The sequence below is a fragment of the Platalea leucorodia genome (genome assembly GCF_965183815.1).
Source record: "Platalea leucorodia genome assembly, chromosome: 5".
Classification (NCBI taxonomy): Eukaryota; Metazoa; Chordata; class Aves; order Pelecaniformes; family Threskiornithidae; genus Platalea; species Platalea leucorodia.
The window spans coordinates 10,637,860-10,654,912 of NC_138827.1; the positions used below are offsets into that span (position 1 = coordinate 10,637,860).

Genomic DNA, 17,053 nt, shown 5'->3' on the forward strand with positions numbered 1-17,053 from the left:
GAGTATGGGGCAAGGGGTTTGACTGGTGAGTTTTTTTCAACAGTAATTCAGGCCCAGTATTATTCTCATTTCAGCATGTGCTGTTGAATTTTGGCACAGAGTACAATCAGATTTGTCTGTTGGAAAAATGAGCTATATGTGCTTCCGTTCATTTTTGTTTTGTTACCTTCATTTGTACTCATCTAGTAGTGGGAAAATATGTTTCTTAATGAATTTAGCTTCATGTAGCAAATATGTATTAAGACAAAATTCTTCAAAGGTACTTAAGTGTTTTAATTCCACCGGTTAAGAATCACACAAGAGACTATGCATTTCACATCTCACATCTTTTAGTCCTGTCACTTAGGACTTCGTTTTGTGATAGCTTTGAGATGTTTTGGGACAGAAAGTGCAATGTAAATAATAGGGTTTTTTTTTCCTTTTGATTTCCTATTTTGTTCCCTCTATTTAAACAAGTATTCTTATACTTGAGATGGGGAATTAAAACAGTTATTGAAACATGAGCAATAACAGGGAAAAGCTATGAACAGAGTAAGCGTAAATTCTAAGCAACTATGTTCAACAGGGTCAAAAACCTGCTTAGTCCTGTTGAACGTAGAGTAGTCCTGAGGGACTGTACCTACACACGTACTTCTAAAATCAGAGCTCCTTGCAAAGGAAGGGGCGCAGCGTGGCTCACTGTGTCAGGGAGGGGACTTCTTTGTCTTTCCAGACCTTGAGAGTGTGTTTGTGTGTAGTTAATGTCTCTCACACATCCTGTGCGAAGACACTCTGGAGTCCAGTAGTTGATTAAATTGCCTGAAATGCCTTAAGATGTCATCCAAGGGGACAAGTGTTTGTTGCAAGTCCGATGTCCAAATTCATTACTCCTGGGCTTGGGGAACCTGCCTTGTCCCTTCGCTGTCCCTATGCTGCTGTCGGTGGCGGTGTGCAAGTCACACCTCGGTGATCTCATGTGCAGTGTTTTGCCCTGGAGAGTAACTAAACTATCTGTTCTGTCAAGGTGGCACTGGATGTGTTGCATCGCAGGAAAAAGATGCTGTGCAAGGGCATGATTTAGTCGGACACTTTCAACACAAAGTTGGAACAAATCCGTCTCACAGAAACCACAGCCCCCTTTTGCTGGGTGATCCCAGGTACAGTTGGTTCGCATTCTGCTCCGAGGAGCCCAGGGCCACCTGCCCGTGCTCGGGGTGGGGAGGTGGGGGGAGCACGGTGCCGGGCAGCGCCAGCCTGGCCCTGTGCATTGCCCCCACGCAAGTCGTTGAGCTCTCTTCGTCTTAGGAGGGGAAACATCTTCTGCCTGCTATGGGGGTCCCTCGCCCCCTGAGCCCCCCGGCAGAGAAGACATTTTCCCCTCCCCTCTGGCTGAAGGCTGGGTGCTGCTGGGCAGACACCTGAGGCTGCGAGGCGGTGCTGGCCCCAGTCCCTGCCCCCTGCTCTCGGGGTCCCTGGCTGGAGCTGCCCAGCTCATTGCACCGTGAGTGCGGGGAAGGAGGCACACACAGCAGAGACAGGTAAAGTGCCGTGGGGTCCTGGCTTTCCCCATAGATGCCCCAAGAGCCCCATATCTATTTCTTCTCTTCTCCCTCCCCTTACTTCCCCCTCGCCCTTGCCAGCCTGAACTGCTTGAGGGTTCCCTTGCTGCTTATAGGGCTTTTTTGCAGAGGTGCCGAGAGCCTGGCTGCAAGGGGGAGGACGGGCACTGGCGGTGCATGGGCTTATCGGCGAGACTTCTGGTTATAAGGTTAGCTTTCTGGTTAGCAAGCTTCAGATAAGGCAGCGGCTGCATTGGAGTGAGTGATAAAATGTCTAGGATTTCTTCGCATGGAAGAGCGGCTGTTTGGGGAGCAAGGGGAGAAGGCAATCTGGAAGCTCCTCATAACTGGAGAGTCCTGCAAGGGTGACATCTCAGAGATCTGATCACAGCCTATGCTGCCGTGCTGCTGGATGGGATCTCTGGAGATCCCCACAGGGTGATTTGGCGTTGGCTAAAAGCTGCAGTGAACTTCTGCAAATGGACTAGTTTTACTGACAAAAGGAACTATTTCATCCCGCAAATTGTCTTATCAAGCAGAGCTATTTCACAGCAGACTTTTTTGCAGAAAATTTTGCTGATCATCCATTGGAATTAGTCAGGATAAAACAGCACTTTCCTTAGCATTTAATCTCCTTCTATATTAATTCAGCATGCTTTAATTAAAATATACCCCCCAATCAAAGTGAATGAGTTGGAATAAACAAATCAGGATTGACATTGGTAGCATGATTTAAGCTATGCAGAGTAATCAAACCTTACTGCAAAATTAATAGGGCGAAGGCAGAAACAAACACAAGAAAGTTCATTGTCTAGGAAACCAGATACGTCTGAATGAAAGACATGTACTGTGGGCTCCCAAAAGAATAGCTGAAAAGGGTTTCAGTGTGCGCAAGAACAGGACAGAGGCGATAGACTTCTTAAAGTCTAATGTTTGAATTTTTCATCTTCCGTCAGTTTGAGTCACTCCTGTTACAAGACTGCAGTTGCGATAGACTGAAATGTTGCTAGAGGCTGTTGAAAGATGTTTTCATAAAAGAGTACCTTGCTGATACGTGAGGGTAAACAGTCTGAAAAAGGCATTGGTATTTATCAAATGTCCAGATCTGTAACTCAAGCCGTGGCAAAGAAAGAACTTTAAAAAAAAAAAAAGAAGAGAGAATGGATCCAAATTCAGCAACAAAAACAAATGCAGAAATTAAGTGTGACTGCAGATAAACCCTTGAAATGAAGGAAAGGGAGAGCAAACCTAACAAAGTCATCTCAGGGTCGGAGCAAAGTTAGCCAACGGGCCCCTCTGTGTCATTTGTTAAAGTCATGGACTAATCCCAATGTAAGAAGCTGCAATCTGTAAAGCGGAGCATCATCTACTATCTCAGATTAATTAATTGCTTTACCTGTGGGAATGGTAACTCTCACAGCTGGGCAGAGGGCCAGGCTGAGGGGGCAGAGGCAGAAAATCCTCTCTGCAGTAAACTTGGTGCAACGTGGATTAAAGCAGCTAATGGTCCCCGCTGCTGCGGAGGGGACGTGGCTGCAGAAACACCTGTGTGAGTGAGACTCGCGGGGCCTCTGCTCCCTCTCTGTCCCTGCTGCTTCTCAGGCCGGGCATTGTTGCAATGCGTATCCTTGTCCTTCAGGAAAGCAACAAATTCATTTTGTATAGGACAACTTGTGAGACTGTCAGTCTTTTCTGAGGAGAGTCAGTGACGCCCTGGTGAAAAGCCCTGGGTATCCCATTACTGCCCTCCCAGCTAATTTATCTTTCAGTGATCTGTATGCTGCATAGCACAGAGCAGCAGGGATAGCAAAAGCTAGTAAAACACGTATTTCTTTAGAAACTGTGTCCTAGCTGATGGTGAAAACTTGATGGTGTACTTCTCATGAGTACAAAGACTAGTGCTTTGACCCATCTAAATGAAGTGGCGTGGTCTTGAACCCCATTTCCCAAACGTGTCGCTTTCCTTCTGTTTCAGAAGGGCACGAGGAGGTTTCCCCCCTTTTTTGCAGAGTGGCGGCAGCAGGGGAGGGGAGCACCCCTTCGCCCTCCCTGCCGGCAGCCCCCTGCGCTGACGTGGGGCAGCTGAGAGGGCCAGGCCCTCCCGCCGTTCGAGTTCGGGGATCTGCAAATGGAGGGTCCCAGACCTGGTCTGCGCTAATAGTGCAGACAACTTAACAAGCTAGAAAAGGCTTAGGGTTTGCTTGGAGTTTCTTTACTATTTCCGTTTTCGTTCCCTCTATTTCTTTTCTATTTTATCTGAGTTTAAAAGGGTTTTGTCTGGTTGTTTTTTTTAAACTAAACTGCATTTAAGTCATATTTAGGTGGAATTGGAGCTTAGTAAATAAATGGTGCTACTAGGAAAATTAAAAGAGCTACTTGCTAAAAGGAGAATAAATCTATCTGCATGTACACATTTGGTGGACTTGTATTTGCATAAAATATATCCCTATATAAAGATCCAAATTAAAAACTTGGGAGCAAGCACTTTTAGATCATTCTGATCTCTATCTGTACTCCATAGCTTAGGCTGTCTCTGATTTATAGCTGTGAAAGTTTTGGATTAATATTGCCTTTTGACTCAGTTCTTTTTATTTTCCTTTTCAATCAAAATATCTTCTCATTCTAATAAACACTAGAAGAAATGTCCAGACTTTTGAAGATATGTTTCTTATTGGTATCAATGAATCATGCGGAGATTACACACAGTCAGACCTCTGAAGGTAAGACCGGAACTCCTATATGAGGGATATATTTTGTGTGGATGGAAAAAGCTATATGTGTAGTAAAATAGATGCAGTACTGTTGAGTAACTAGGACCATATTCTCTGCTCTCTTGACTTCATGGAGCTATGCCAGCAAAGAATTTAACCGAGATTGCTTATTATTTAATAACCTTTTAGTTTCACTGTTTTTCTGTAAATACATTTAATCAAAGCTGCATTAAATGCTTATAAATAAATTATATGTGTATATATAGGTTTGATCACTGTATACAATAATATATGTATTTTTGTGTAAGACAGTTGAATGGTAAAACATTAAATCAACTTTTAGTAACGGGATAATCTTTTACAGATTTGCCTCCATTATTACACAAAGCTGTGGTTAGTATTTGTATTATTTGATCTCTCTACTTACATTTTATATTATAATCTAAAAATAATAATTTATTACATATAGTTATCATTTTTTCCTTAGGAGGAAGTAATAACTGGGAAATATCTGAATGGTAATGTACAAAATTGTTCCCACTTATGCTTCTAAAAGGAATTAAAGCTCAATATCTCACCATAACTTTTTATGTTCCATTTTTCATATGTAGCCCTCCTCGATATACTTCATTTTCAGAGGTAATGTATTATCTCACCATCTTGATTTTTTGGTATTATCTTGCACTTCAGATACGATCTGTTTCATTTCCACAGAAACTGGAACATTATGGATAGAATGAAATTGGCACATATGATTACTTTGATTTAGATCTCCTGTGAGTATTTCCTCTTAAGAAGAAAAAAGCTGGTTTTCATGATAAAGCAAAAAAACATGCATAGAATGGGGCTGAGAATAAATACCTGCTGCAGTTTTCAAAGTTTTAATAATTAACTTTGTTCATATGTTTCAGAATGGCTTCTTAAGGAAATTAGGTGCAGTTCCAGCTTTCTGTCCGTCTTCCCCTTTCGGTCCTGCTCCATCCCCCATCCATCCCACTTCCTCCAGCTTCTGGCGACTTTTGAATTAATTGCTAATTTTGTCTAAATTTGAAAGAGCAGTATAAGCCTCAAAGGCAATTCCGCTCCTACGTATTTTTGAGAAAATCAATGGCTGCATAAAGAAGACACACTGAAATTAATGACTCTGCTGAGGGAAAGGCAGCAGACATTAGTCAACGTACTTTCTTTCTCCAAGCAGATCAGAACAGGCATAATGAGGTGCCAGGAAGCACACCTATAGCTCCGGACTGGCCACAGCACAGCTTGTCTCGTGCCTGGAGATGGTACTAATGGCAACATGTTGGAAAATTGAGTTTATTGTGGGTGGTTGTGGAGTTAGAGTAAAAAACCCATCACCAATTCATTCCGTTCCTCATTGAACCATGTGTTTTCCTTGCATTCAATAGGTTGGCTATTAATCTTGTTAGGCCAGAAAGCTGAATACTCATGTCATTATGGTGTTAGTAACAGCGTTTGCTTTCCTTATTCTTGTTTTGTCTTGTAATCTGCCATTTTACATGTTATATTATTTTACTGCCATTTTTGTCCTGTTTTCCATTACAGTTCTAATGTCTGGACAGCAGATATGCTTACAAAAGTCATGGCGTATTTTCATACCCAGGAAGTTATGTTTACTTTTAGCAGCCTACAGGTTTGTGCTATTTAAAATGCATGAAAATTTTTATTTAAAAAGGAATTAAAAAAGCAACCTATCTCTGTAGCCAAAACTCTGTTGTCAATAATAGAGATAACTAACAGATCTACAGTATGGCAGATAAGTAGGAAATAGGAAAGTTTCGTTGTTTTTTCCCCCTAAGATTGCAGGAGTATGCAAGGCAGAAATAAGATGATCTTTTTGCTTTTCCTTTGACGTAAAGCAGAAATAAGGAGTTTTCAGGCTCAGCGATTGTTTCTGAATTGAGTGTATATGTATGCTGTTTCTCCACAAAGTAGCAGGTTTCTCCCAGATTTTGACTGTGGCTGTAGTTTGCACTGCTTCTGATGGAATGAGAGGCTCCAGAGCATCCTACAAAACGCATCCACCTTTTAAGGCTCCTCTGAACTCTGTTTTTGTAAATTGTCAATGTGGAAGTGATATAGGAAAAAGCCGTTGTTCTTTATCTGTGGTCATAACAGTTATGAGCTGGTTTAAGTGGAGCTGTAGCCTGCTAAGCAAAACCTGACCCCCTCCCTCCTCCCTGCATGCAGCCACACACTCTGAAAAAGGAAAGCGTCAAATGCGCCATCTCTGAGCCTCTGGCATTGCCGAAAGCCCACAGCCATGCAGCTCTACAGCACTTGAACCTTTTCCCAAGCTCACTGTCACAGCTCATCCAAAGCTACACGAGACTAACACTGCCTCTTCCCATTTGATTGGATTTAGTAACAGTTTAAGGCAGTAAGCAGGCCTGGACCCCCCAGACAACAAGGACCTGACTATGTTAATATCTGTTGGTGGCAATGCAAGCTAAGCAAAGACAACAAAGAACAGTTTCCATTCAAATTCCAAACCAATTCTGAAATAATTCTGTCAGGAATTGGAAGGGATTTTACTCCAGTCTGGTGCTAATGAGCCTTACAGTGCTTTCTGTTCCAATGTTACAATTCCCCTTAGATTTTCAAAACAGGCACAAGATTGTTAACTGGTAATGCAGTTTGATGTGAGAGAGAGTATTTTTGCCTTATGACCTGGTACAGACTTTTCCTCCCATCTAATTGCACATTTCCTTCCTTTTTTTAAGTAATAATAATACGCACACGGTACCTGACTTTTTTTTAGCTCTTTAAAAGGAGCGTTTTTCACAGCTCTGCTGTGTGAAGCAGAAAAGCATTATTACTCTTGTTTTATGAAGTGAGAAACTGAGGCATTCTTGTTAAGTCGCTCATTGGTGAGGACTCGCTCGTGAAGCGAAGAATAGGATTTAAAAATTATTGTCTTTCAGCATTGCATTTAGATTATTTTTGTTTGTGTTGAGTATAGTTATCCTAGTTGTACACAACACAGACAATACAGGAGCTAAGCACTTTTCTCCCCTTAAGCAGAGATTTTTCAGAGAGTAAAAGACGTCCCTAGTATAATAGTACAAGTTTTATGTATATTACCCATATTTTTCTGTACTTCAGATGTCCATAAAAAGTTACCTGAAGAACCTTTTATACCAGCCTAGGCAACTACTATCCGAATTTCAACAGCTTGATCAGCAGCAGTTCCAAACTGCAATGAAGTATCTCTTCAACAGCAGAAAGGATCATCTTGTAAGTCACTTTGCACTTGTGAAAAATAAAAGCTGCTGTCAATGGTTTAAATAAATGGGAAGGAGCCAGACTGGGGGTCTCGCAGTGCACGCCATGCAGTTGTTAGCTGGCTTGTATTAGATTCCAGGAGCCTCTCTCCTTAGGTTGGACTTATTTCATTTAATTCTTGTTATCTAAAAGTTTGGTGCCAAGTCCAAGTCAGTCATCTGGATTTTCTCTGTAATCACTGGAGAGAAATGCATCTCCAGAGAATGATTTACCTTCCTACCCAAGTATCTAAGGTAGGTAGGACCAGTTGTTCTCAGGGAGTATCTGCTTCTCTTCAGTGGCTAGAAAGAGAGCCAAGACAACTAAAGAAGGTGCAATTAGTTATCTTGTTAATTAGTTGTGGGAGTGTGCAAGCAAATTGTTAGGCAATTTGGAGGGGAGGCAGCATAACATCATTTGCTTGCCTCTGTGGTGTGTTCCCTGGGTGACCCATCTTAAAAGTCTTGCTCAAAGTCAATGAGAGCCACGCAGGGAGCATCACCCCTATCATAGAATCATAGAATCATTAAGGTTGGAAAAGACCCTTAAGATCATCGAGTCCAACCGTTAACCTAGCACTGCCAAGTCCACCACTAAACCATGTCCTCGAGCACCACATCTACCTGTCTTTTAAATACCTCCAGGGATGGAGACTCAACCACTTCCCTGGGCAGCCTGGTCCAATGCTTGACCACCCTTTCGGTGAAGAAGTTTTTCCTAATATCCAACCTAAACCTCCCCTGGTGCGGCTTGAGGCCGTTTGCTCTCATCCTATCGCTTGTTACTAGGAAGAAGAGACCAACCCCCACCTCACTACAACCTCCTTTCAGGTAGTTGTAGAGAGCAAGAAAGTCACCCCTCAGCCTCCTCTTCTCCAGACTAAACAAGAGGGGACCTCCACTGCAGGGGTGGGATCATAGCCTGATGTATGAAAGCACTTGGCACCTTTCCTGCTGGACAAAGGGCCTCCAGCATGGGTATTGCTGGGGGGGGGGAGATGAATCTGGGAGAAAGGGAGAGCGTTTCCCCAGACACATAAGGTGACTGCCCGGAGCAAACACTGTATAATCCACTATTCAGACAATGGTGGTGCAGCTCGTGCTGCCAAAGCACGCAGGATAGGCGTGCAGCACGCACTGGGAGTCAGAGCAGTAGAGCATAAGCCCTTTCAGTAAACTGTAACTTTCATCTTCTCAAGTGGCACACCCAGTTCTTCCAGGACTGCTAATGTCGTGTGAACAAATCACCAGGCCTGAGACTATCGGCTCTGAACAGCCTGTCCTAGGCGCATCGACTTGTGAGATGGAGCAACCTAATAATCTATCCCCAGCCAGGGTGACTGTATCCTTGGGCTTGGTTCTTTGATGTTGCCCCATCTTCTGGAGGGGATGTATGTAGAAATACAAGAAATACTGCATGGGAAAAGGTCTATTCTAGAGATGTCTACCTATTAAATTATGTATGAAATAATACCCATTCAATTCCAGTATTATTTCATTTTCCAAGTAACTAATTCTTTCATGAGAGCACACACTATAATTTCAGCCATTTGGATTATTTTTCTGTTTTTCATTTTGATTTTGTCAAAAGATTCAAGCTGGTCTCTGGCCAATGCCAGAAAGAAATTATTTGAAGTAATGCAACCAGACAGTGTTTTGCAGCTATTCTTCATGAGAACAGCACCATATTTTTTGTAGAGTGCTTTCTGTCAGGCCTCAAAATGAACAAAATATTGAATTAATCAAAGAGACATTCTTTTAACGCTTTGTTGCTTGCAGGAGATAGGAAATATTATTCTTGATTGGGACAAGACTAGAGAGAGAATTTTTCAAAGCCCAGGAGTAAACAGGACCTTGTTCCTTATAACACTGGATAAATGCTTTCTGGCTCTGAGTGCTTTGGACTGTGTGGATATCCTAAGCCAGGTTTTGCGTGTGTCAGCAGTGAACTATCTCCAGCCTGATGTCATTGGGAGCCTCCCAAACGTTCTGCAGGAGGATGCTTTCAGAAACTTGTAAGCCATTTATTTTCCAGACACAATTAATACTGTGTAGTATTTCCTGACTATATATACTTCTAAAAAGAGGTTACTATATGGTCTCAGTCTATTTTCCAGATATAGCTTTCTGCTTATGTGTTGCTGTTTTTAAACATTTGTCTGTGTGTGTTGTTTCAAAAAAATAAATAGTTAACTCATTAGTGAACTAACATGCCCTTGTATCACTTAGATCAACAGTATTCAAGGACCTCTATGACAAAATCTCAGCAAATACACAGAAAACTCTGTATGGCTGGATGAAGCAGATTCTACAAAAATCCTATAACATGAGTGGTATGTTATGTACAAAGTATTTTCTTCTTGCTTATCATGAGAGAAAAACAGTCAGCAAAAGGCCTATCCATTGTATCGAATTGTTTCCCAAATTTAACACAGGTCTGTTTAAGAGTAGCTGTTTTGAACAACTTTGCGCCAGAATACAGTAAACATAATATATTTGTTATTCACGGCAAATAGTTCTCCAAAGATGCTTGCTGTTCATCTCTTCTGCGTAGGACTATACACAACGTCTCTATACTCAAATCCTTTTTCTAAGACTTAAATAGGATATAATTGTCAGGTAGTCATAGCATCATAGAATCATAGAATCGTTAAGGTTGGAAAAGACCCTTAAGGTCATCAAGTCCGACCGTTAACCTAGCACTGCCAAGTCCACCACTAAACCATGTCCTCGAGCACCACATCTACCTGTCTTTTAAATACCTCCAGGGATGGAGACTCAACCACTTCCCTGGGCGGCCTGTTCCAATGCCTGACTACCCTTTTGGTGAAGAAGTTTTTTCTAATATCCAACCTAAACTTCCCCTGCACAGGTGTGTTGTTCACTTCTGACCTCCTATTCAGACTCAAAAAACAGATCTGTCTCAGAATACATTAGCCAATGCCCTGTTTAAAAATGCAAAAGAAATGCAGGATGTTGTGAAAGTTCTACTGCACGTGGCACTGACTCGTTCAGAAAAGGGACAAGATAAAAACAAAGTTAATTAATTCTGATTTTATGCATTTTACCACATCTGTTTGCCTTGTTAATTTGTCTTAAACAGATGTGCCACAGCTGGGACAGCGCAGGGCAGGCTCCATGACGTGGCTGTAAGGTGGCAGCGGCACTGAGGCATCAGAGCCAGTGCTTGGGTTTCACTGAACATCCCAGCAGCGCTGTCATGGGAGCATTTTAGACTTTTAGATGTGTATGTTCTTCCTCTTTCCCTTGAAATCAAAGGCAAAATGCCCACTTGCTTCAGTGGAGCTGAATTTGGCTCCTGGGACTTCCGCCATTTCAAAATATCAGAGTAACCCATTAAATCACAGAGAGGAAGTTCGTGACGCTGCTGTGAGGTGGTATTACTGCCAATGCATTACTGGGGAAGCAGAAATGCAGAATTTGCCTGATGATACTCAGCAGTCCTGGGAAAATCCCACAGCATCAGACATCTCGGCTTGTGTCTGAAACATTAGTGAACCCTCAGTTTGTAAAACATCACCCAGCTCAGGAGGGATTAAGAATTACCGTGCTTCTCTTAAGTCCTGGTTGCTGCATCAAATGCAATGCAGCATATCTGCACTGATATGGTGAATCCACTCCTGCAGGCATTGGGTGTAGGACTGATTACCAGCTAGGTCTGGTAGTAGGAGCTGGAGAACTGATCAGCCCTGAGCAGGCACAGCTGGACTGCTACCAACATCCAGATTGGCAAGTCTAAAGCTCACTTAAGTATATCTGCACACCACAGGTCACAGCACAGAGTGCGGGACAACAGAAGAGTCCTGCAGCGGTCTGATTTATTCGCTTTAACTTTATATGTGGGTAGCACTGGGACCACCCGGGAAAGGGATCAGCCCTCTTGCAGAAACAGCATCTTCCTCACTGAAGCTCAGCAGAAAAGAAACTTGAAAGAAACCTCAGATTTGTGGTGCTTACGGGGCCACCTCCCAAGCATTTCTGCTGGTTTTGGTGACAGAGAGCTCATTGCTGTGTCTCTGTTGTTCCTGCAGAAATGCAGAGGGCTTTTCTGTTGTACCACTTCTCCCCACAGTGTCAGGGAGCCCCTGCAGCTGGATCACTGGGTGAGCAGGAGATGACATGTGGCTTTTATGTCTTAAGAGTCAAACCTTTCAAGGAATTTCTCTGCCACTCAGCCAGTTCTCACATGTTTCATATTAAAAATGCTGAGGTATTCAGAGGTGAAGCGTGCTGGTAGCCCTTGCGAAAACAGGAGGCTGTAACTTTTGAATTTTGTACCTTATTTAAAACTAAAAAAACAGCTTTTGGGGATCACAGCTACCATGGTTGGTAACTGCAAGTCTGTTCTGCTAAAGGCCACAGTCAACATCCTTAAATTGTGATAGTTTTTGTTTAACTCTTCTGTCATATCTTTCAAGTCTATTAATATTCCTGGTAATGGGAGGTAATATCACTTCAAAAAACGGAGGCTTGACAGACAGGTCTGCTGGGAGCATCGTCTTATCTCAGCTAAGGAGCTGAGATCAGTGTTTTCAAAAAAATCACTTACTAAATGGGGTTCTTCAGCTTCTGATATTTATAGGCTGTTTTTTTCAGATGCTGAAAACTCTGCAAAATGCACTGGTGATTTTATTTTAACAGAGTTGTGAGTATGAGCACCGCTAAGGATTATGTTCAGAGGTATCACACGAGCCATCCAAATTATGACACTTTGGAGAAAACACTCTCTTTGTGGCTCAAAGTACCCACCTAGTCCATAAATACTTTTTTCTTGGTGATATTTGGATCTTGATTTAATTTTCAATCCTTGGGAGAATGTTACTAAATGAAAGACATTTTTTAACTGTTATGCAGTATTTTCTATTTTTTGCCAACCTATTTCCATATAGGTATATGAATGATTTTTCATTTTCACCATTATTGCTATTGCATATTGCTGAAATGAGTGGTATCATCAATAATAATATATAAGATGTATAAAGTGTTAGAAAGTATCGTGCCTTCTTGGTGTTCTTAAATAATATATTTGATTAGGAAAACTGAATTTAAAAAGTGCTGCTCCATATTTAATACTCCTGGTTTAATTTTTTCTGCCCTGTACTTTATCCATTTTCTATTTCAACAACATAAAACATTAATCATTTTCATATGAGAAAATTTGAGACATTTGAATAACTATTTCATTTTCATTAAAAAATGTATGGGCTCATAAAAATGTAGTGCCAAAATCTAGCTGATAGAGGGAACCTGACTCTCTCTGCTAAGGATTTTTCTGATTTGCAGATTTTTTTTTAGTTATTTGCCATTAACAATATACTGGGTACAGTATATTTAAAAAATAATTACTTTCTTAACATTGTAGTGAGTATTTATTTGTACAAAACAGAGTTCAATGAATCAACTTCTTGGGTCAGTGCAGAAAACTTATGGATTTTGGGAAGATACATGGTCCATCTCCCGTTAGAAGAAATTCTGAAAATTAGTCTCAATGAAGTAAGTAACAAAATGTGGTTGGATATATCATTGTCAAGTGATGTCAGCTACAAACAATATGAACACAAATGCAAATTTAAACATGAAAAAGAAGTTTATGTATTTTATTTACATAAATCTAAAGTGAATCCAAATCCATTGTCAACTAAATATTATTCTCTTTTTGGAATCATTAATATGTAATTATTTATCTGTATCAGACTTCTGTGACTTGTACTGAACGAAAGATAGAGACCAATGATAGACCCTCAAATTATTTGACAGTTTGACAGAGAATTGCTCACTCATCTTTGCCTTCAAAAATACTGTATTATCCAAATCTATGTTCTTCCTTTCTCTATACCATGAATGGATTCAATTAATTTAGAATGTCAAACATATTTTATTGGATATAATTGTTTCATAATCCTGACACATGATTTTGTTTGTACTGGCCAGATAAGACTATTCATTAGCTACGACAATGCAACAAAGCAGTTGGACACAGTGTATGATATCACACCAGAGCTTGCACAAGCTTTCCTGGAAAGAATAAACTCATCAGGATTTGATATGAGAAACACTTCAACTATCTACAGGCAAGACTGCTTTTCTTTTTCTTTTATGGCTGTGTATGGAGAGAACGAATAAGTAAGGAGAAAAGAGAGGAGCAATAAGTAACTGATGAAATTGTTGATGTGGCATAGCTTTTTCCTGCCAGCAGAAAAATCTAGGCTGGAATCCAACCCTGGTTAGCAACAGTGAAGAATTGCTACTTTATGAATTTTTGGAGGTCTGCCTAATTAGCTAATGCTTTGTCTCTTGCTCCACAGAGAGGAGTTGTATGTAGTATTAGTAGGAAGACTACAGCAGTATCTGGGGGACCCAATCAAAGCTCCATCACATTGTACAGTACAGCAATAAAATAAATTGGGATAGCGGGACATGAATTGCCTTGGCTGTTTGAATCACAGAAGATGGAGGTGTTTTGTGGAAATCGTGTTCCAGTTAGGATTTAAGGAGGAAATCTTAGCTCATGCCAGCCAGGACTGCAAGTGGATTTTAATTGGCATGGGTGTCACCAGAGAGGTCACGTAGTGAAGAGTTGTGAAGCCCGTCCTGCTGTCCTCTTTACGTCCTGCAGGGTAGAGATGAGCCACCTTTAAATGCATGTGACTGTTGGGTGTGTAGGCAGGAAACTGCATTTTCAGGGCTGTCAAATCAGCACTGAACTTACTTTAACAATAATAAAAAAACAAAATAAACTGCTCTTACTCATAAATACGCAGTGAGCATGAGCTACCTGCAAGAAAGTGCTGTACTCCACATTTACATTTACACTGTCGTATAAATGGATGTATTTAGTCCCAAGACACCACTGTCTGAATTTATTTGTAGTCTCCTTGGGGATACCTTGGAGTTTTAAACTAATGGAGGATATGTTTTATGGCTTCAGAGCTCCTGTCATTATTGCAGTGTAACTCACTGACTTCCATGAAGTATTGCTGATTGTCGGAGATGTAAGCGAGAGAAGAATTATTCCCACACTCTAAATTTCGATGTCAGAAATCTTAAAAATAATTTCACCACTCATGAGAGGTGCCACATTCTCACAGATGAGAGAAATGTCATGCTCCATAAGCCTTAATATATTCCATTTTTACAACACACTTATTTTATATTACTCATTTTAACCATACTGATGATTTAAATGCACTTTTACTTTTAAGAAGTAGTATTATTCATTGCTGCTAATCCCAAAGGAGATGAAGAGCTCTTGGTGGCTATGCAATAATGCATCAGAAGGTAATTATTTGTTATAAAAATCCACTTATAGATGTTTCTTTGATTTGTATGTTAGTTTGATGTCCCATGAATTCAGATGGGCTACTGAAGCAGTATTTTGTTATAGCACTAAGCAGGTTGTTTTTGAGGGACTAGAGGAGCTAAAAGCTAAGCCTTTCTGCACTGCAGAATTTTACTGAGTTTGTGATAGTGCTGCAGCATTGTCTGCTGTTGATTTAGTTCACATCAGGACATTATTGCCTATGCCTGCATCATTGAATTGTTAAAAAACAGAGACTGTAGCAGGAAAGCTGGGCTTTGTAGGTTCTTGTCCTGTGTAAATTATGAAAGCAAAGGCTAGTTGTTTACAGTGACAGGGGATTGATTCAGGCTTCCTACAAATGAATTCATCACCATCACTATGAAGTTTGAAATCCAGAGAGAGTGATGCACGATTCAGACCTCCTTTGCAGGGCTGCAGGTAACGGCAGTAAAGAAGCACAAGGCCTAAGTCAGAAGGCCACCTACAGCAGGTGCTTACCCTTGGGGGTAAGACTGCTTCTCTCCACCAACTATGGTTGTGGTTGTGCTTTACAGAGGTTAATGGAAATGCTGACTTTAATATCACAACATGGGTACTGTGGAGGAAAATGAGCCGGTTCACAACATCTGGTTCACAACACTGCCTTGCAAACTGCTGTGCTGTCACAACAGTGAGCCTCAGCGCATTTTCTCCTAGCCAGTGTTGAATTGGATGGGTCTCCATCCATCGGCCAGTCATATGTTTGATGTGAAATACAGCAGGCTTTGTTTAAACCTGAAATGATAAAGAGGCTATGTAATGCTGTAGCTGCTGCTCTGACACATGAAGGAGTTATGTTGCATGTGAAATCTAAGCAGGATTTAGAGTTCAAAACATCCAATCAATCCAGATAAGAACTCAGCAAGCCACTTCTAGAGACTTATTTAGCCCTCCATCCTTTTCAAAGCAGAGATTATACTGCAAATTCTGCTAAGGGGAGTGGAGTCATCAGCTGGGAAAATCCAGCTACGGACAAATGGAACCAGGAGACTTAAATTTTTGACAGCACAAGCAATCTGGGTAGAGTTCAGCTGAATACAGAGAACAGTGCATATGTCTCATATCCAAATTTCAGGCCATGTGGAGTTTAAGGCACTAGTGACAGACAGAAATGACTCAAGTTTTGAGCACAAGTAGGGATACCATACTATATTTCAGTTTCCTGAGAATGACACCTTTTATGTCAGAAGTTAGCTAATGTATCTTCTTATATATAGGCTAGGTTTACTGGTTTGCTTTTATGATGACATGGAACAGATGGATGCTGCTGTGGCCCGGGCTTTACTTCATCAAATGATTAAATGCAATCAATTGAGAGGTTTCCAGGCTGAGGTTCAGAAGGTGGGTACAATGCTCGTTCTTCTTGGCTAACCTAATCCTGAAAACAGAGGAGAAGGGACTTTATTCTTGAATTTGGAAAGAAAAGAGTGAAAAATGACTGGGATCTAATAAATAAGTGCAAATAGTTCTCGATCATGTAATGCAAAGAATAAAAGCCCATTTTTGTTTTTTTACAGTGCTAATTCTTTTCTCATTCTGTTTCCTCCCGTTCCATATTCCTTTGACAACTGTGGTTCTATTTTTGAATTTTTATGAAGTGTGTGGTCACTAAATGGTTGCCAATGCCTATTCCAGAAACTCCAGTTAAAGTTTTGGGTGGTAATGAAAATTGGTTCTTGGCAGATTTTTATTTCCCATCTGCTTTTTTTGTTTTCTTTAGCTCAAATCTCAACTCCTGAACATTGCCATGCAAAACCAGACACTGAATGATATCCTTGGATCTCTGTCAGATGCCGTGGTTGGGCTAACTTCAAGTCAGCTGGAATCTCTGTCACCTGAAGCAGTGCATAATGCTATTGCAACATTAAACCAAGTCTCTGGGTGGGCAAAAAGCCAAGTTATGATTTTATCCAGTAAATACCTCTCTTATGAAAAGGTACCTCTGATAACAGCTTTCCTACCTTCTATTTTTAAAAGTGAAATGGCTTTTTCTCAACGATAACCGTAGATTTTGAAAAGTTTAGTACAAGACTTCTTTTTAGTACTGTTAGTGGTCTGAAAATTTTGTTTAAATCAAATAAAATCATCCAAGACTGTACCTCCCAAAGTAATTCTCTAGTAACAGAGAGAACGACTATTTGCATTTGGCAGTTGAATATATTA

The 17,053-nt window shown here is 40.9% G+C and overlaps 1 protein-coding gene across 1 annotated transcript in view; it reads left to right on the forward strand.

The window, feature by feature from the left end:
- Nucleotides 1-4,179: 4,179 nt before the first annotated feature.
- The window catches only part of OTOA (otoancorin), a gene marked incomplete at both ends in the record, with an annotated part of 45,086 nt that continues 32,212 nt past the window's right edge, over nucleotides 4,180-17,053 (forward strand). Inside the window, 12 exons of the mRNA XM_082313988.1 lie at nucleotides 4,180-4,258; nucleotides 4,614-4,642; nucleotides 4,737-4,767; nucleotides 4,861-4,888; nucleotides 5,813-5,900; nucleotides 7,373-7,504; nucleotides 9,310-9,545; nucleotides 9,760-9,863; nucleotides 12,938-13,044; nucleotides 13,483-13,622; nucleotides 16,108-16,231; nucleotides 16,611-16,826. Coding sequence (XP_082170114.1) covers nucleotides 4,180-4,258; nucleotides 4,614-4,642; nucleotides 4,737-4,767; nucleotides 4,861-4,888; nucleotides 5,813-5,900; nucleotides 7,373-7,504; nucleotides 9,310-9,545; nucleotides 9,760-9,863; nucleotides 12,938-13,044; nucleotides 13,483-13,622; nucleotides 16,108-16,231; nucleotides 16,611-16,826 — 1,314 coding nt within the window. The remainder of the gene's footprint in view (nucleotides 4,259-4,613; nucleotides 4,643-4,736; nucleotides 4,768-4,860; nucleotides 4,889-5,812; nucleotides 5,901-7,372; nucleotides 7,505-9,309; nucleotides 9,546-9,759; nucleotides 9,864-12,937; nucleotides 13,045-13,482; nucleotides 13,623-16,107; nucleotides 16,232-16,610; nucleotides 16,827-17,053) is intronic.